This window comes from Aspergillus ruber (genome assembly GCF_000600275.1).
Source record: "Aspergillus ruber CBS 135680 unplaced genomic scaffold scaffold00018, whole genome shotgun sequence".
NCBI lineage: Eukaryota > Fungi > Ascomycota > Eurotiomycetes > Eurotiales > Aspergillaceae > Aspergillus > Aspergillus ruber.
In genome coordinates this window covers 1,679-20,472 of record NW_024467314.1, presented here as the reverse complement: position 1 = coordinate 20,472, position 18,794 = coordinate 1,679, and the positions used below count along the sequence as shown (strand labels likewise).

The following is an 18,794-nucleotide window of genomic DNA, read 5'->3' as shown; positions in this document are numbered from 1 at the left end:
GCGAAACCTTTTTTCAATATAGAGTTGGCTCTCCGTAGGACCTGAAACCTGAGCCTTCTCGGTGTCAGCCGTTACGGGAATTCTGGAGCACTGTGTATACGCGCGAAGATGACAATTTGCCTCCGCATAGTAAACTTTCGGAAGATGGATCGAGCATCCTGTACGGAGTAGTACTTCGCAGCAAACCAAGCCAATGTCCAGCTTCAAATTTGCGCCACATGCCGAACAAAACAATGATGAACAAGGAGGCCGTGGGCCAGTAAATAGATTTTCACGGGAGTTTGTGGTTCTCGTTCCCGGCCGTACCAGAATTGAAAACCAATGTCAATATGTTCACGGCTGCGCACTTGTAAAGCGGAGCATGCAAAAGGAGATAATCGTGTTTCTTGGAATAGAATTGTGGGCTTGGTAAGCCCAGAGTTGCATTTTGCCTCGCATCGAGACAGATTCTTCGGATTTCGAATTACGATCCCACCCGAGACTCAAGGTTCAAGTTGAAGGATCGGAGATGTTGCTTTATCCGGAGACCTAGTTATGGTTTGGCTGGTACAGAGCATCGCTGTGTACAGCATCTGTGAATTGCTTTTTACGGTGCTCTACATGCTTGCTTTTTCCTATGCAAATCGATTGTTGCTCCAGGATTCAGATCATGCAGACTGCCCGGATCTTGTTGTTCCCCGAGCAAGGTTCTGAAAATGGTAAGAGCATTAGATCCTAGAGCTTAGCAGGAAGAAACTAAACTCCCGTGGCTGGATGAAATAGTTTGAGTACGAAGTCCGAGCCGTAGAGCCCATACCACTGCATAGTATAGTAGATGCCAGCCCCCGAAAAGCCGGCCGAATCCCAGTGATAGGGATCGAAATGGCATTATGTATCGTTAGGGACCAGGAATTGGTACCTGCTCGATTGAACAAGTTCATTGCAGCGCATCAGATCGTAAACTCGACCAAGAGAGCAGCTCACCAGGAGATCTTTCTCGTATACGGCGTTAAATCCCAATTTTTTGGTTTTGATTCTTCCAGATACCCCGCGTCGCTTCGGTAAGGAGTTTGTGCAAAATAAACTTCTCCGGATCCCCAGAATCGTAATTTTTTATTCCATAGATAGAACACATATAATTCTAATATTAGGGGCCCGGAATGTTTATCCATGCAGCATAGTCAGCAGGATGCTTAGCTACGGGACTGACCGTAGCTACCTACCCCTGACGGGCAATTAATATGACAATGTGTATTAGACTGCATTGCAAAGGTCCATGCGACAGGGAATTATTGCTAGCGCTACGCTGCTTTGGGGAAGGTCGACATTCGGATATTTTATCTGATATGAAGTGCTGGAGGAAACATCACCACTCAGCAGTCGCCGATCCACATTCCTGCCCCGTAAAGGGGTTACTCCGTCAATTGCAAGTCTTCACTGCACTCCGTATTAACCCGGGGTATTCCGTCGTTGTGTTCCTGGTTAGTCTCCTTCCGATCAGTGGAAAGCGTACGGAGTATACGAGCTAGCAGCACGAGCCATGGTGATCTCTGCACTTATTAGGCTGTCACCCCGGCGCTGTATAACAAATGCAGTCGAGGGCACAGACGCATGTGCGATAATCCCGGAGTGCGCCATCAGAGTGATAGAATGGAGGACTGGTTATTGCTCGAGTCATGAGTTGAGGCCCAAGCGTTTGAACATGATTTAGTGCGAGCTTTAAAACGCAAGGTGACAGTCCAGACAGATGATAGTGGCGGACTGCTCTGGACTCGTATTCTGCAGGGGGTTAACGATAGTTTGCGCCGTCAGCCAAATGGCAACCAGGAACAGCCTTCGCGCCATCGATCAAACTCACTTCAAATCGAGCCATGGTTCACATACTGGCTGGGGGTTATTCCGTATTTGCTTCGTGCATCCCGTCTCCGGTATGGCGTGGACCGTTGAAGACGTCAGACGTTGGACTAGAGTCAGAACTCATCCAAAAAAGGAAACACTACCGGATGCGAGTCAGGTGACATCACGATCTACTAAAGTGCGAGCTTAATAGGACTCAAATTTATGCAATTTATGAGCAAGTAATGGAATATACAGGGACCGATGTCACGACGTGATTTGCATTTGACCTTTGTATCACAATTCCATTCTTGGGTTATATGGCCCTTGAAGTAGCCTTAATCCAAGCATCCAAACCGTGTATCATGCAGACATAAACACCAACGCTAGCCTTGCATTGTACATGACCAAGTACCCGAAGATCAATCCCCAGATGTGATTCCCAGGTGTGATCCCCAAATCATATGCATGTTCCAATCCGCATTGCTTTTTTACTGACCCATATGCAGAAAACCACCCATTTTTGTGTCCGTATACTCCATATGTATCCCATCATAATATCATAATCACGTAGCCATTGTAGCGTAAGTTCGTAACTCGTAACTTTCATGGTAAAAAGATCAACATAACGTTGACTCAAGCCATCACGGAATAAGACTCGAAGGCCCGGATTCCTCCGTAAAAGAGGTCTGAGAAAGATATTCTCCTTTGCTTTTTCGGCATAACCGTGTCTTTCTCTGTGGAAGATATGCTCAAGACGCGCTTGACCTTTTTAGCGAACTTATTCGTTGAGCAAGTTTTGAGCAACTCTTCGTTCCCGTCTTGAGGGATTTCGGTATGAAAAAGGGAGATGTGTTGTCGATCAGGATCGCAGTTCGATGTAGGTGAAAGAGTTGACTCAAATGAGCCAGAAGAGTCGGATTTTGATGATTGAGCGTGCTTTGATCGTAACGCATTGTGCGCTTTCTGAGAGATACAACTGATCCTCTCCTTCCACCTCTTGTTCTTTTGATCAGTAACAGAGCTTTGGGGCTCACTGTCCACTGCCTGAAGGTTAGTGTCTTGATTTTGTTGCTCATTTGAAATCTCGAAAGTAGTCTCGCTGCCAGATTGTCTGCTCGTTGCATGAGTGCCGGATGAGACGCGCTGGTGAACCTTTTTATTATGATCCCTTGGATCGGTTGATTCGAGCTGGTCAATGTGGCCAGTGTAATTTTGGTCATCCTTGTCCTGTTGGACGGTCTCGAAATCTAGTTCGATATGACCGTTTTGACCCAGCTGGTTTTTTTGGTCGTCTTCGTCTTGTTTGACGGTGTCAATCATGTCAAGTTCTTGGTCGTGTCGATTACGTCCGCCTAGGTGGCTGCTTTGCAGAAAGCCATGAATTTGACCATTCTGGTCATTTTGGCCATTCTTGGCCTGCTCGATTACCAAATCGTTGGTATCTCGGTTTTGCTCGACGAAGTCATTATTCTGGTCGTCTTGGACCTGTTCAACATTATCCACCGTATTAACTTTCTCGTTTTCTTCACTATTCAGAGCGGATTCGTCCTCCTCATGAATAGTTTCTAGGGTAGGCTCAAGTGCCGCCCTCTCTATTATGTATTTTCTCCGGCGCTCGGCCTCCTTGAACTCTTCGTAGCTGAGCTGGACGATCTCGCCGATGTCCAGGTGCTCATCATCGCTGTCATCGCTGTCATAGTTATTGTTGGTGTTCTCACTATCGTCGGTGTACTCGTTACCCTCGCTGCCGTCTTCAGTCATGAAGTCCAAGGCAGACTCGAAGCCGTGGACGGAGGTTTCTCTCTGCAGCCCGGCGAGCAAGTCGGGTGCGCTTTGGCTGAATGCTCTCCTTATGCGTGGAATTAGGGAGGCTGGTCGCTGAATCCTAGGTGCTATGCTAGGTTCCGCACCTATATTATGTTTTTCATTCGCCCCTGAAACCGATATATCGCCTAAGGTGGAGGTGGTTAACTTACCATCCAAGTCCTCGAGATCATCCGAAGACACACAATGCCTTAGGTGTGAAGGCTTGTATGGCGTCTTTGGTGACCGGGTTTGGCTTGGGGCCAGGAATTTCTCTGCGTAGAGTCGCTGGTGTTCAACCCCCCATTGAGCCCGTGACCTGATCGTGTGATCCCGGACGTACCCATTTCCAAAGTGAAGTGGACTCCCCATGTACATATCGATGTTTCCGGTGTCCATAATGGTGCCGCCTGCGATATCGTCATGGTCCGTTTTCCAGTTTCCATGGGGGCTGTAGAATTTGAAGGCCCTCCCTTTCGCCCACCGGACAAGCTCAGATCCTCTCAGGCGGAAGTCCTCGGGGCTGTTCTCTGGATGAAGTACCACAGGGTCAACGTGTCGCATGGCTGTGCGCATGATTGCGTCGAGACGCCATTCGTCGCCTTGTTTCGGGATTTTGGGGGCCGTGAAAAGAAAGAGCAAGGAGATGGTAGGTGGTGTCGAGGAGTATTCGTATCTGGGGGTACCGAGCCAGTTAAAATGATGAATGGATTCACCAGCGGCCTCCATCCAGCCCTGTCGGAAGGCAAACTCCTGGTTGACATCCTCTTGTATGCTGGCCCTTTTTAACTCCTCGTAGTCTGGTTCTGGCGTTGTGGCCTCTGAGAACATCACCTCATCGAAGTCTGACCACTCGCCCTCCTCGTCAACTAGCTCATCAGAACTATTGCTTGGCTGCCTTTCGAGATCGTAGAATGATGCCATCGTCTCCTTGAGTTCTCCCTCACTAATGCTCCTCTCACCCTGCCCTTCTATTTCCTCCTCCCCCTCCAGCTCCTCAGACTCGTCAGCCCAGACAAACTGGGAGGGCTTGAGGAGTTCCTCCACCTCCGTTGCCTGTATCGTTGACTTCTCGTTAGTCTTCGATGGAGAACATCGATATGTAGGCGCGTCGTCTGTAGGATACTCACACTATAGTTGCGCTCCATAGCCAGCATAAAATAACCCGCGATGGTTATTATCGATGTATTGATGATGGTGGTGACTATAATGATGGATATCCACAATAGCTGTATCGCCAAGTTGGAATCCTCCATGGATGGATGTAAGAAGGAAGAAGCCCAGCTCGAGGCAACCGAGGGCTTTATATACCTCAGCCTAGATGAGAATTGATGCCTGTATTCACCACACAAAGTCATGTACCTATGGTTCACAGCAGAAACAAACAGTAGCCATAGGCAGTGACTAATAGGGTAGGCAGCAAACACAAAAAAAGCTTCCAGGCACAAGATTGAAAGAAAGTCATCATGTATAACATATATAAGGACAAAGAATAGTCTGATGATGTCTTTGCATGCATGTTTAGATAGGTGAGCCCTTATGAAGAGTTAAACTGGGTGAGGTAGTTTTTTGTTTACCTAAATAGTTTTCAGCCCTAGAGTGCCCTTGTTTGCCATGTATATATTCACTAATGGCTTTATTAACCAATAAGAAATCAAAACTGGTTTGTTTACCATTAAACGCCCAAGTATAAGAACACAGCAGCGCTACATCACTAGCGTATCGTGCCGGGCCCAAGACAGCTGCAAGAATGTAGTTGCTGTCAGACGCAATGCGGTGGCCGTCCGTTATATATGAGATATAGTTTATAAGAGCTGCAGGTACAGGTTCAGAGCGCGACAAACAGCGCGGCGTCGACTTTCGAGCGTGGAGCTTTTGATCGCTTGTCTCAACACCCTGGGCTGTTTCTCGCTCGGTTTTCGAAGGGTTCGGCTTGTTTCTTCTTGGAATGAAGAACTTTCTGTCTCGCCTGGTAGTTCTGTGTCCGTATCTTGAACACTCCGCTTATATTTTTCTTCATTTGGGGTGCGAGCATCCTGGCGGGCCTTGATCTCACCCTCGCACTCCATTTGATACCTTTTCATATCCAAACAGGACTTTGTCTTATCCATATCAACTTGCTAAAGTGTCTAATTTCGGTTTATGCTTGAAAATCCTTCCCTGGTTCTCTGCTCGCCACTAACGCATGGCAAATTTTGCCGGACTCGAAAGTGTCCATCGTGAGAACGGTTGCCGCATTTGTTTGAATATGAGAATGGAGGAGAATATATATAAAATATGGTCCAATGTCTTGGAGCGCGTCTTCGCATTTGGCTCCCTCATCACGGATGGCACTGTCGGTGTTTTGCTGTATGGGCAATTTGCGCCTGAAGTACGAGGCATCGAGTGGTTTATGAAGCCATCGCCATTGATTGACGCCATTATGTCACAGACTTCAGGCAGATATAGAGACGTATATATCATGACGCTTGAGGTCCGTATGTTGCCATACTAGGCATACCATACTAGGCAACGCCGCGTTCCTCAGCCCTAAGGAACAGTTAGCGAGATATTCATCAACGTTTTTCGCGCAACTCACCATTTCCAGAGCTATATCATCATATATCCCAAGCTATATATATTTGTATATAATTGTCTATATAACTGCAACCAAGATCAAATGTCAGCACAGAATGAAAGAGAAAGAACGGACCCAAATCCGAACGGGAAAACCTTCAGCCGACGGACCCCTCTACGATATCCGCTTCCCCGCACGCATTCGGCCTCAAGTATTCGCAATCGCAGTCACAGTTCTCCATCCTTCTTCGAGCTTCTTATTTATCTACGTTCCCTCTCCCGGTAAATTCTCTATCTCTGCGAAAATTCTTTATGAACCATCTTCGGGCGTATACCAGATCAATCAGATTCCTACGCCAGCTCACCTCGTCTCCCAAACCCCTCTCCGCACTCTCTCCATCTTTCCGGACGAACCCGTTTCAAGTTACAACCCAACCAACCATCCCCAAACGCACAATGGCATCCGCAATGGCAAAGCGCCTGGAAGGCAAGACGGTCGTTGTGACCGGTGCTTCGGCGGGAATTGGTAGAAGCACTGCGAAGGAGTTCGCGCGGACTTCGCCTAAGAATTTGAAGATTGTTGTGACGGCTCGCCGCATTGATTCGCTGAACCAGCTTGCTCAGGAGATTAAGGAGGAGGTTGGTGAAGGCGTTAAGGTGTTGCCTGTGAAGTTGGATGTTAGCAATCCGGAGGAGGTGAAGGGCTTTGTGTCGGGTCTTCCGGCGGAGTTTCAGGATATTGATATTTTGGTTAACAATGCGTGAGTTCTTCTTGGTTACCTGCTCTGGCAGAAGAGCGTAAAATGAAATGCTGACGAAAACAGCGGCTTGGTCAAGGGCGTCGCCAAAGCTCCGGATATCGACCCTCAAGACATCGACACTATGCTCAGCACCAACGTCACCGGTCTGATCAACATGACCCAGGCGGTGCTGCCCATTTTCAAGAAGCGAGAAGATGGTGGCCGAGGAGACATTATCAACATTGGAAGCATCGCTGGTCGTGAGGCGTACCCTGGTGGCAGCATCTACTGTGCCACCAAGGCTGCCGTCAAGTCTTTCACGGATGCGCTTAGAAAGGAGCTTATCGCGACGAGAATTCGTATTATCGGAATTGACCCCGGTCAAGTGGAGACGGTGAGCATGGCATGTTCTTGCAGTTAAAGGCAAAGCTGATCGTTCCCTAGGAATTCTCCATTGTGCGGTTCTATGGTGACAAGCAGAAGGCTGATTCGGTTTATGAGTACGCCACCATCTCAATATGCTTATGCGTCGGGAGAAGAAGCTGACATGCTACAGGAATTGTGAGCCGCTCACTCCGGATGACATTGCCGAGATAATTGTGTTCTCTGCTGGACGTCGGGAGAATGTCGTGATTGCCGATACATTGGTCTTCCCGAGCCACCAGGTGAGTTTTGCGCGAGAAAATGAAGACCAAATGAAGCTGACTGTAGACAGGCATCTCCCACTGCGGTGCACAAAAGAGGTTAAGCATTAAATAGAAGGAATAAGTACTCCGTACATACTACGAACATAAAATCCAGAATGCCATGAACACGAGAACGATGCATACCTGCTATCAACACCGAGAATAAACAAGAGAGCCTTATCGAAATGCCCTAAGCACTCGACCTAGCTAGTGCATCCACGGCCTACGCAAAAATCGCCGCAACAAGCGTGGCATTAAACAACCCTACCATTAATTCCAACCAAACTATCCCAATTCCCTTTCCGGCTCCATACATATAACAATCCCACACTAACCCCCCTCGGCAATAAACCCATATTACTCTCTACCACAAAAATCATCTAGTCCTCCATCAACCCTTATTCCAATATAAGCCCAACTATGTATTTCACATGCCATCCCAGCCCCGGATATTATCCGCCTAAACGGGTAAAGTCAGGAAAAGGGGGCAAGGCAGGAATTCTGGAACTCGAGATGACCCACTAAGGCCGGCCACTGTGGCCCCTGAATCAGTGGGTCTTCCATATCGGTATCGGATGTGATTAGTGATAATGGAATTGACTGGTTTCTAATTTTGATACCTAGGGATATAGTGGTCGGAGATAGAATTACATATACTGCACGTTTTATAGGTTTCTTCTGTGCAGGTATACTTACAAAGGCTTTGTATAGAGCACTATGTACTTGTACAAGGATAGAAGAACTCCATAGTACGATAGATAGTCAAACAAAGTTTACGCTAAAAACAACACTAAAGACTAATACAGTGATTGGACCGTTGACTTCAGCAGATCACCTGCAGGCAGCCAATCAGGGTATGGATCAGTGGACATTTACCAGAAATGGGATGGCGGATTTACTTGACTGGCGAGTGTCCAGTCTCGCTTGGGTCATACAAGCGTGGTTATGTCGCTGCTGAGATATCTGATAAGATGAGAATGTATGGAGTAAGGTTTGTCTTGGATACTCATACGTGTTTTAATTGAGTGAGATCGAGACGGAAACGGAGACGGAGACTCCGATGGTGAACCTGTCGTCCCTGTCCCTGTCCCTGTCCCTGAGAAAGGCGTATGATCTATCTGAGAACGCAAAGACGTTCATTAAAAAATGACGTACTCAATATTGGCCCGTGCTTGGATCATATCATCACTACCGTCAACCATGAGTGTTATGCCATGGCTAGTTATGAGATTGTCTGTAAGGTCTTGCCGGATAATATCGAAACAATTATGCATGTATAGCAATAGTCAGACGGAGCAATACGACTTGGCACGTCCACGCCAAGCGATCCGAATTGGGATGGACATCTCGGGCCATGGTTACCGAGCACTGATGTGCTCTGTACGGGTGCAATTTCAGTGCCCTGCACGCGTACCAGTGGTAGGCTATCTGGTTCAGCTATTTTTGGAGCATAAAGACGTCGCTTAGTCAAATGCTGAGTAGATGCCATACCAAATGCTCAATTCCGTACTGCGTACGGAGTAATCAAACAGTCCTGAATGGCCCTAATGCACTATGTACAATGATGCAACCCATGCAAGGTGCGGTGTGCCGCGGATTAGCGCGAAGGACATCCCAGCCCATGCAGGTTCACTTTCACTTCCGATTGAAACAGACACAGATTCGATCTGTGAGCGAATCCCAGGGTAAACAAATAATCAAATCAAACCCGACGATTGATGCGTGGAGATATAGCCAATTACCTAATCCGCAAATCGCGATACAAGCGGCAACCAAAAAAAAAAAAAAAAAAAAAAAGTGGCACGTCTTTGATTTGGGCCCCAGAACAGTAAGATGTAGGGGGTCCACACAAAGGCATGATAAAGATCAAACTGATAGTCGACGATGAGTATCGATAGTTTGTGGATGCCAAGGCGGATACGGCTGTCAAAGGCTCTGCTGCATCCACGTTGGGAGTGAGATTTCTCGAAGCGGATATTCATTCAATGTCGGCATTCCGGACAAGGAAAGTGACTGACCTTAACCGTGGGCCTTGTGGGTTGATTGTCAGATGGAGGCGATGGATCTGTGTGTTCTTTGTATCGTGCCTCAACTGAGGCAATGCAGCAATAGAATGGTGTACGCAGCGCTCAGAGGACGGGATACACCGTAATCATCCATTCAGTCGGATGATTGATTCATGTTGTGATGCTGACTCGGGTCCGGGGCACTCCGCTGATTCTAAAAGCCCCAAATCCCGCTGCGGCTCACCGCAGGGAAGAGATTCTTCAAACGACGAGTGGCTGGGGTAGATTCCGAAACCCGTTTGTCCACCGAGCGGCGTAAACAGATATCTGCTTCCGCCCTGACTCAGTTTCGGGGATTTGCTAGAGAAGTGTCGTTAAGCCGGCACTAAGACGAATCTCGAATGCTCTGGGAAGATTAGTTGGCTGTCAAGGTGGGCTAGATCATACATCGTGCATCGGAGACTAGCAAATGACATGGGATGAGAAGAAAATCAACCCACCGGGGTAATGGAGGATACTCCATAGACATGGGGATAGACACTACAGGGTTGCTCATCTCCAGCATTTACTCTATAGTTGTTGTAGTAGCCGTAGCGATTGCCTTTATATGGCGAGAGTGTTATTGTGTTATCTCCACCGCCAGTCGCATACTGCCACCGCCCAGCGCCCCTTTCCTCCGACTAGCCTCGAATTCTCCCTCTTCTCCATCTCCTCCATCGCTAATCCGCGTTATTCCTCTTGAATTTCTCTGTTGTTCAGATTAAAAGTGATACTGGACTGGTTCTCTGTCCTTTCGCCGTGAATTCGTGGATTTTCGACCAACAATCGCCAACCAAGGTACGCTCTCCTCTTGCTTGAACCTCTCTGGCTCTAGCCGACGATTCCCTCCCCACCTCCTCTTCTCAGACTCTCTCTTTTCCCCTGACTTCTTCCGTTCTTCTCCCATCATTATTACTCCGTGTCGTGTTTCTTATGAGCCTACAAAAAATAGGAAGAAAAGAACGCTTCATATTGACAATCCCATCTTAGGGTAGAAGCGATTCCGAACCGGCCTCCTCCCCCCCTGATAACTTCTTTCCCCCGTCTCCGTCATTAAGCTTGGTCTAGTAGTAACTAGACCCGCTGTTGCTGTGGACTGAGCTCTCTCGTTGCGCGAAACCCTTCCGACGAACTGGGTCCCGACCTCTGAGCGACCGATTCCCCTTTCTCCGTCTCGCTCTCTCCCTTCTGCAAGAGAAAATTGTGTTGCTTTCCTCGACCCGCTTCAATTGGGATAGCTTCAACTTCCGTTTACTTCTTCCTCTCCTTCCTTTTTCTCTTTTTCCCTTTTACTTTTTTAATACGTGCGCTTAACGACAGTGTTTCGCAATGGCCTCCAAGGTGAGTTTCTTTTTTTTCCTCGTCCCTTCTCCCCTTGCTGGTTATCCGGCTACGTTGTTGCTTTTCGCTCCTCTCCTATCTTTGCGCTTCGATTCAATCATGTTGCGCCTTTTCTATTCATCGCTCTTTTAAATAAGAAGTAAAAGGCTTACCATATTCCTATCATCTGTAGTTCCTCAGAGAGTACAAATTAGTTGTTGTCGGAGGTGGTGGTGTCGGAAAGTCATGCCTCACGATTCAATTGATTCAGAGTCACTTTGTTGATGAATATGATCCGACAATTGAAGGTGGGCAACGTCGCGTCTATGATCCTATCGATCGTGTAACTCATACAGTTCTTCCACTCGACAGATTCGTACCGCAAGCAGTGTGTCGTCGACGATGAGGTCGCTTTGTTGGACGTCCTGGATACTGCTGGTCAGGAGGAATACTCGGCAATGCGTGAACAGTACATGCGAACCGGCGAAGGCTTCCTGTTGATCTACTCCATCACATCGCGCCAATCCTTCGAAGAAATCATGACCTTCCAACAACAAATCCTGCGTGTCAAGGACAAGGACTACTTCCCCATTATTGTGGTCGCCAACAAGTGCGATTTGGAGAAGGAACGTGCTGTCTCGCAAGAAGGTTCGTCTCTCGTTGATCGCAATTCGCGACCAATACTAATCTCGATTGCTTTACAGAGGGTGAGGAATTGGCTCGTCAGTTCGGCTGCAAATTCATCGAAACATCAGCAAAGTCGCGCGTCAACGTTGAGAACGCCTTCTACGACCTTGTCCGTGAGATCCGCCGATACAACAAAGAGATGTCGAACCCTTCCGGTTCGGGCGCATTCGGTTCGCGCGCCCCTGAAGGCAAGATGGACGTGAGCGAGCCAGGTGAAAGCGCTGGCTGCTGCGGAAAATGCATTGTTATGTAATGGAATTGGCGTTGGATTTTTAATGGCGGACGCAAGACGCTCGGCACGAAAAACGCCACCACCTCGAGTCGAAACGAACAACCCAAGGGATAAAAACAGAAGAAAAAAGACGGAAAAAAAAAAAAAGTTGACTCGGTATCAACCTCTGTGCCGCCTTGCGAGCCTCGGCTTGCAACTTGTCAATGCGTCCGCGACGTGATTTTAATAACCTACGAGGCCTGCCACCAGATGATGTCTGCTTACTCCCATATAATGCCGCCATCGTCTCCATGATTGTTCGATTCCCCCTTTGTTTTGTTGGTTTTTTTTTTTAGAAAGGTTGTTGATGTTTATTCTCTTTTGTTAATGGGCAAACGAACAGGTGAGAGTGTCACTTCAGATACAGCTTACCTCGAGCTTCAGACCCCGATTTGGTTATTTTTGCCGGCCTCTGATATTTACTGGACTTGTGAACGTACATCTGATATTTCTGCCGATATTACTTATTATTCTTTATTACTATTTCCTTTTCTGATGCATCTTGTTTGATCCGCTTGTCATACATATTCCCCCAATGTCAACCATTGCATTATGGATATACTCCAGGTAATGTTTACCTGTTTACAGGGCCGTTGGAGGCCAGGAAAATACAGCGTTGTTCTTATCTCTGGTGCTTTTTTACTATCTTAGTGGTTTCAATCGCAGCCAACGCTCAACTTTTAGAAAATGCAAGCCATCAACCTGTGCGAATGAACAAGTGTTTACTCTGTATACTTTTACCTTCTATGCGAACGAATCCTGCTGTCACTTGGATCCGCCCGACTTCCGAAAAAATCTAGGTCCATCACACCGCTGTTTGGTGACATGCATGAACCTCTCGCTGTCACAGCAAACTAATGGATGTGTCAGATATGTAATAGTGGGTTCTTTTGCTCTGGGTTTGTGCTTGGCTGCATTGTGGAAAAGCAAAATGGCAGTTCTACTTTTGGAAGAGTACGAAGTGCGATTGTACTGCGGTATATGTAGTTAGCAATGAATAATAAACCAATCTCCGCACCTTTTATATGCATACTACAGTCCTTCATGCCGGTAACAGATATTTATTTGAGGTGAATAACAGCAATTCATAAGTGCTATAGAATAGACATGTACTTGGTTTTCTACACAGGTTGAAGGCTCTCCCTTTCCATTTTAGTGCTCATTCCTTCTACTCTGCTTCTTACCATGCCGTCACGGTCTCTGCTAGTAGATAATAACGAATGGTATTCCTATCTAAACTAGGTAGTCCACCAATGAGAATATTGAATCTGGAGAGAAGAAGAAAAATGAAAATCCATCCAGATAATGAAGGGATTTTGTAGTCACTGTGCAGCAGGGCTCCTGCCTGTACTTGCCTTGATTGCTTGTCTGGTGTATTGGTACTGTTTGTTTATATCACCCATTGACGCAGCGTTGAGCCGTCACAGGCAGGCAGGTGCTTCTGGCGGATCTTTCGTGGGATATCATGTAGGTCTCGTGTTTTTGCAGGTTTCAATGGCGCATTGCAATGTGTCAGATTCAAGTATGCGCATGGAAATACAAGTGGTAAGAAAGCAAAGATAGAAACTACAGTCAAACCTCATTAAGACAATACATTCTATCCAGCTGCTCCTATCGTTTTAGCGCGAGTATCATATTATTGGGGGTATTTTATATGGTAAAATGAGAATCGGTGCAGGCGAATAGTATCAGCTAAGCGCGAATATTGGCTTAACGAATATATAGTTAACAATCTGCCGATGTAGTAGTCAAAGTCAAGGCTCACTGATCATGATAGCCAAATAGTATCGTCAACTTTCAACACTGACTATATAGTATAGTCACCGATATAGTATCGGCAAAAGAGGCAAATGGCAAATCGTGAACAGCCCTGGCCAAATCATTTCTTCTTTCGATCTTATATCTCTACTATCTGCACCTCCAAGTCTCCTCTACTTCCTTCTTCCCATCCTTCTCGGACTCCCTGTCTACTTCGCGACCATTGCAAGCTCAAGCCATTTATATAACCATTTTTCACGCGCGCAAACCCAAAACGACCCCGAGTCATCTGCAACCACAACAGTGTTCCTTCCGTCTTTTCACCCTAGACACGTCTTCTCACCTACATCGAATCTTTGTCATCTATATCGCAGGCAAACATACTAAAAGTACACAAAATAATATTCAAGAGAAAGATTTGCGAGATGTTCAGAAATCCCCGGGTGGTCGCACCTGATAGCGTATCTTGAGAATTCAATTAAATACTCAAGCCTCTACCTGTCATACCGTGGGGGCAGTTTGCAATGCATCATCTAGGTGTCCCAACTGGGGCAGGCGTAAGTAGTTTCTCTCTTACTATTTAGCCTAGTTCTCACTGATTATCATTGCAGGATCACATGTTTGTTGTCTGAGACGAACATCATCAGACGGCGGCTCAGATGCTCGAAGACTTGGGATTTATCCAAGTCCCTCGTGTTCGCCGGATCCCCTTTGAAACTATGGGTTCTCTCCCAGATCTGCAAGCCGTTCTTGGTGAGATTAACAAAGGCTATGTACGCCTAGACCGTTATTGCACGTCATTCCGATCCTCGCCTCATCTTCCTTTCAGCGGGGACCAAATCTTCTCCATTCCCAACTCCTTCGCGCATTTACCGCTGGATGAATCTGGCATGACTTCAAATTAGTCAGGCCAGATGATTCAACCAAAGCAATATGAAGTGTATGGCAACTTATTCTATCCGCTTGAAACAGCGTTGGTTGAGAGCTTTGTTAAAGGAGTTATTCATGACATTGAAGAGGTTGTGTATTCGTCTTGGGGTTGCTACCAAGCACCTGAATATCAATGATGCGGGTCTATCTTGAAGTCAACGATGATATCCTCGATAACCTTGCGGATCAGCGGGCAGTAGATTGGTATAGCACGCATTTTGGTCGGATTCACCAGGCCCAGTATGGTGCATGAGGCCTCCGGATTTCAAAACGCCTTGGTCCTGGAAAAGAAATGCCAGTGGACATGATGAGAAATCCTATCGCCTAACACTTCTACTTTTTAGAGTCGGCGATGAGTTTTAAGATTCAAATATTTAAATGAAAAAATAGAGGGTTGAATAATTCTCCAGTGCGCGATATGTAGCTTGTGCAATGTATGTAGATAGGGCCGATAGTGTGTACAAACAATGGCAGTCTGCGTAAAGATGGCGGCCTTCTACTGAGAATACAAGTGGAAGCAACAAAGCTGGCAACAGTGAAGCCTTTCAGATATGGTATTTCAAGCATTGAGTCACCTGGAACAAGTGCGTATCTCAAAAGCCATGCAACAAATTCACCTCCATGGCATCTACATAAATCTCAATTAGCATTTCATTCCGACAAGGACGACAATGGGGCGTCCCAGTTGTCGAAGATCGCTGGATTATTGATCTCTGGCTTTAGGGTATGTCGCATTCCCGGCCAATTCTTCAGTAGATCTGCCAATGCGGTCTTCAATTCTTCCATATGACCGAAGTCGAGTTCCGGCACGCCAGGTACAGCAAAAACGATCAAGCGTTCCACATCACAAATATCAGTCTGTGCTTTTGGGCCCTGCCGCTGATACTGTGATGAATTTTCTCACGCAGAATCCATTCTGGACTGAATGTTTTGACCGGATATCCATTGATAGTCAGTGTCCTTCGGCTAGCAGTCTGGAGATTGTACTGAGGCCGCTGTGGCCAGCGTTTGTAATTAAGCACCTCAATTTCCACCAATTGCTTAATGCCTCTCGGCAAGCAAAGTCTGTAGGCCAGGATAGTGTGGCTAAACTGGTGAACCGGACCGAAATCAAAAGGAAATGATGTGAGAAGCTGGGTGATTAGCCGGTCCACTGTAATCTGACGCTGATCCATATGGATCACTAAATCCACGTCTTCTGTCCTTCAATTTGGGTCATGGGTCAAGAGGCAGACAGCAGCACCACCCATGATTGCATAGCCAATCTACAATGCACCCAGTCTTTGCACCAGCGTTGAGGTTATGGACCTTAGTTGCTCGGGAGGGAGAATGTCATGGACTCAGACCAGTAGATAATAACGAATTGATATTCCTATCTAAGCTACTGTAGCCATCTACGGGAATATCGAATTAGGGAAAGAAGAAAAGGAAATCTATCTGGTGATGAACGGTCTTTATAGACATTTGTGTTGTGCGGCTTAAGCCCTTGTTTGCCTATATTTGCTTGTATGGCGTTGTTTGACATGTTGGCGCTGTTTGTCTGGGGTTGAGCCGTTGAGCCGTCATATTATTTATGCACTTCTATATGGTAATTGTGAATGCTACATAATTCTGTCAACCAAGGCCCTACTTCCACAAAGCTAAAAGAAATAGAGAGGGTAACTCAGTTTGGTAGGCTCTTCGCTTGGTACATAAAGAGGCGTGACACGATGGCAGATCCATAACTCCTATTCTCTGCTGCTGCCTTGACCACTTCTTCAGACACTGGGAGACTCTTTCCTCGGTGTTCAAAGAGGAGTTTCATGATGTCATGTCCATCATCATCATTTGCTGCTGCTGTCTTGACCACTTCTTCAGAGACTGGGAGACTCTCCCCTCGGTGTTCAAAGAGGACTTTCATGATGTCACGTCCATAAGGTCTATTCTCTGCTGCTGCCTTGACCACTTCCTCAGACACTGGGAGACTCTCCCCTCGATATTGAAAGAGGAATGCTATGATAACATATCCAAGAGGCCCATCATTCCCTGCTGCTTCCATCATCACTTTGGAGATTGGTAGGCGTTTTTCTTGATGCTGCAGGAGAGCCCGTTCAGATTCTTTTGCAGCATATCCAGAATAATCTGCAATGGCCTTGACCAGTTTATTAATCATTGGGCCTTTCATTCCACTCTGATATAGTAGGTGTTCCAATGCTTTGCTTTTTGAAACTTCAACCTCCATTGTTCCCATGGCGATATCCACCATGACCCAAGTTATATGATTCAGTCTCTTCTGAACTTCCGAAGGGTCTTCTCGCCATTTTGGTGCCATATCAATAAGCTTTAATGGGACTTCTGGCCCACTCTTGTTTTCTCTGTTAGCCAAGAGTATTTCCCATGTCAGGACAAAGTCACAGTAACCATCCATAAAATTTCTTTCCTGAGACATCTCATTCAAAGCTCCTCTCTGTCTCTGTTGGGGTTTTATGGAAGGTATGATTATCGTGAAATGGTCTTTGCACAACCTGATAATGCTTGGCTTTGAAGCCCCTTGCAAAAGACAGATGATATCACCCTCTTGAATTGACTTTCCACAAGCTTGGAGTATCCATTCAGCTTCCCATTGATCTTGATAACCCAGTGACCAGGCAGTATCGTTAAAGAGGATTTTGATGTTTTGCTGGCCATATCCAGAAGTATTCTTTTCAAATGAGATAATGTGACCTAGAATCCATCCTTTCCCTTTGATAACAGCTGCTTCTGTTTCAAACCATGTCTTTACAGAACATTCTGGGAAAATGTGATTGGTAACCTGCTTGAAGACCTCATCCCATGGGAGTCTATAGTTTGGTCTTAAAGCTTTTGCATTAGAGTCAGCACTTAGGCCTAGCAATGCATATACTTTGTCATTGTAACGGGCTAGGCCCGAAAAGCACCTCGAATCATGAATGATTCTCGATTGAGGCTATCCGCAGAACCACCTCGAAGTCAGGTGACCTGTGGTCACCTGATCACGAGGACACGTCCAAATTCATTGCCCGCCATACTAACGATTCTTCCTTCCTTCAACGAGTTCTTTTTGTACATATCTATATACTAGATAGCAAGGCTTCGGCCTATTACAGTCATGCTGCCTAGTAGCATTGTGGTTGCAGTACATGCCAATGAGTTCCCCAATAGAAAGGCTTTCATGTGAATCAAGTTCATAATGTAGCCGAAAAGGTGCGCCCTTTATGAGATAAGTAACTGGGCCAACCACTGCTGGTAAACTTGAAGAAAGCCCCAATCTTCTGAGGCCTTCACAAAAAACGTGCCCGTTTATCTGAACAGAGCCACATAAAATATAGATACATTGTGCAACACCAACTTCCTGAAGCACCTGTCTTGGTTGGTTAGTGATATTTATCAAAACTGTAGGGTTATGTCTTACCCAGATACGACAAAACCAATTTCGCTGCAGCAATTGCAAACATGCATCACGGGTTTTTTCTGGTATATCCTGTTCTGCTCCAAGGCAACGAATTCCTTCAAGCGCTTTATCACCGTCTTCCATAGCCTCTCCAAGCCAGACAATGACATGCATAGCTTGTGCATAGATTGTTCGCATAAGTGGAATCTGCTTGCTTTTCTCGTCCTGATCAAGTTGGTTGATACTTATCGCATCAACCCACAGCACTCTATCAATTTGATCGTCTCGAAGGTTAATGAGCGCTGCATGAAGGTTGCTTGTAACAGGGAAAGTACAGCCATCTAATATGATTGAGTGAGATTTAATATCAGTCTCCCATACATAGGAAAGTGCCTCGTAAAGGTGCCCTCTGCCATCTTTCTGTGATAGAGCGTAGTTGAAAAGCTTGCATTCTATCGGGACATCCTTGTTCTTATGTGGCAAAAGGCGGATCATGTGTCACGGACTCGGACCAGTAGATACTAATGAAATGATATTCCTATCTAACCAGTGTAGCCATCGACTAGAATATCGAATCTGGAGAAGAAAAGAGAAGAGGCAAATCTATTTACATGAAGAAGTCCTATATGTTTGTGTGTGGTCTCGCTAAGCAGCTTGTTTGTCTTGGTTGCTTCCATGACATTGTTTGCCGTGTTGATGATGTTTGCTGATGAAGGCGCTGAGCTGAGCCGTTACATCATGCGGGTAATATTAGGCTCTTGCGGAAGCGATGAATACACGAAAAATTCCATA

The 18,794-nt window shown here is 46.3% G+C and overlaps 5 protein-coding genes across 5 annotated transcripts; 3 read left to right on the top strand and 2 right to left on the bottom strand.

Annotated features, from left to right (window-relative positions):
* Nucleotides 1-3,275: 3,275 nt before the first annotated feature.
* EURHEDRAFT_102989 (uncharacterized protein) lies at nucleotides 3,276-5,427 on the bottom strand. Its single transcript, XM_040777663.1, has 5 exons — nucleotides 5,199-5,427; nucleotides 4,752-5,128; nucleotides 3,795-4,677; nucleotides 3,558-3,728; nucleotides 3,276-3,508 (listed from the first exon to the last, which is right to left on the bottom strand). The coding sequence occupies exons 2-5, from the start codon at nucleotides 4,977-4,979 to the stop codon at nucleotides 3,414-3,416; spliced, it is 1,377 nt and encodes a 458-aa protein (XP_040637642.1). The 5' UTR covers nucleotides 4,980-5,128; nucleotides 5,199-5,427; the 3' UTR covers nucleotides 3,276-3,413.
* A 1,206-nt stretch (nucleotides 5,428-6,633) lies between these two features.
* EURHEDRAFT_378591 (oxidoreductase, short chain dehydrogenase/reductase family) lies at nucleotides 6,634-7,665 on the top strand (the record flags this gene model as incomplete). The annotated part of the gene is made up of 5 exons (XM_040779086.1): nucleotides 6,634-6,938; nucleotides 7,002-7,311; nucleotides 7,362-7,417; nucleotides 7,474-7,582; nucleotides 7,633-7,665. The coding sequence occupies 5 exons, from the start codon at nucleotides 6,634-6,636 to the stop codon at nucleotides 7,663-7,665; spliced, it is 813 nt and encodes a 270-aa protein (XP_040637641.1).
* A 3,045-nt stretch (nucleotides 7,666-10,710) lies between these two features.
* On the top strand, nucleotides 10,711-11,918 carry EURHEDRAFT_102929 (Ras family protein). Its single transcript, XM_040777662.1, has 4 exons — nucleotides 10,711-10,989; nucleotides 11,162-11,276; nucleotides 11,341-11,616; nucleotides 11,673-11,918. Exons 1-4 carry the CDS (start codon nucleotides 10,978-10,980, stop codon nucleotides 11,906-11,908), a joined length of 639 nt encoding a protein of 212 aa, XP_040637640.1. The 5' UTR covers nucleotides 10,711-10,977; the 3' UTR covers nucleotides 11,909-11,918.
* A 1,878-nt stretch (nucleotides 11,919-13,796) lies between these two features.
* EURHEDRAFT_531666 (uncharacterized protein) lies at nucleotides 13,797-15,011 on the top strand. Its single transcript, XM_040787193.1, has 5 exons — nucleotides 13,797-14,145; nucleotides 14,176-14,241; nucleotides 14,332-14,572; nucleotides 14,594-14,722; nucleotides 14,770-15,011. The coding sequence occupies exons 1-5, from the start codon at nucleotides 14,110-14,112 to the stop codon at nucleotides 14,865-14,867; spliced, it is 570 nt and encodes a 189-aa protein (XP_040637639.1). The 5' UTR covers nucleotides 13,797-14,109; the 3' UTR covers nucleotides 14,868-15,011.
* A 1,052-nt stretch (nucleotides 15,012-16,063) lies between these two features.
* EURHEDRAFT_481149 (HET domain-containing protein) lies at nucleotides 16,064-18,497 on the bottom strand (the record flags this gene model as incomplete). Its single annotated transcript, XM_040785500.1, has 3 exons — nucleotides 16,064-17,512; nucleotides 17,717-17,972; nucleotides 18,024-18,497. 3 exons carry the CDS (start codon nucleotides 18,495-18,497, stop codon nucleotides 16,278-16,280), a joined length of 1,965 nt encoding a protein of 654 aa, XP_040637638.1. The 3' UTR covers nucleotides 16,064-16,277.
* Nucleotides 18,498-18,794: the final 297 nt, after the last annotated feature.

What these genes read in the sequence shown, in the direction of transcription:
- EURHEDRAFT_531666 (XM_040787193.1), top strand. Translation starts at nt 14,110, where the DNA reads ATGTTCAGAAATCCCCGGGTGGTCGCACCTGATAGC. An exon ending in GTGTCCCAACTGGGGCAGGC is followed by an intron (nt 14,242 to 14,331) that starts GTAAGTAGTTTC and finishes GAACATCATCAG; the next exon opens with ACGGCGGCTCAGATGCTCGA. An exon ending in GGTTGTGTATTCGTCTTGGG is followed by an intron (nt 14,723 to 14,769) that starts GTTGCTACCAAG and finishes TCTATCTTGAAG; the next exon opens with TCAACGATGATATCCTCGAT.
- EURHEDRAFT_102929 (XM_040777662.1), top strand. An exon ending in ATATGATCCGACAATTGAAG is followed by an intron (nt 11,277 to 11,340) that starts GTGGGCAACGTC and finishes TCCACTCGACAG; the next exon opens with ATTCGTACCGCAAGCAGTGT. An exon ending in ACGTGCTGTCTCGCAAGAAG is followed by an intron (nt 11,617 to 11,672) that starts GTTCGTCTCTCG and finishes ATTGCTTTACAG; the next exon opens with AGGGTGAGGAATTGGCTCGT.
- EURHEDRAFT_102989 (XM_040777663.1), bottom strand. Translation starts at nt 4,979, where the DNA reads ATGACTTTGTGTGGTGAATACAGGCATCAATTCTCATCTAGGCTGAGG. An exon ending in CTATGGAGCGCAACTATAGT is followed by an intron (nt 4,678 to 4,751) that starts GTGAGTATCCTA and finishes TCAACGATACAG; the next exon opens with GCAACGGAGGTGGAGGAACT. An exon ending in TGATCTCGAGGACTTGGATG is followed by an intron (nt 3,729 to 3,794) that starts GTAAGTTAACCA and finishes AACATAATATAG; the next exon opens with GTGCGGAACCTAGCATAGCA.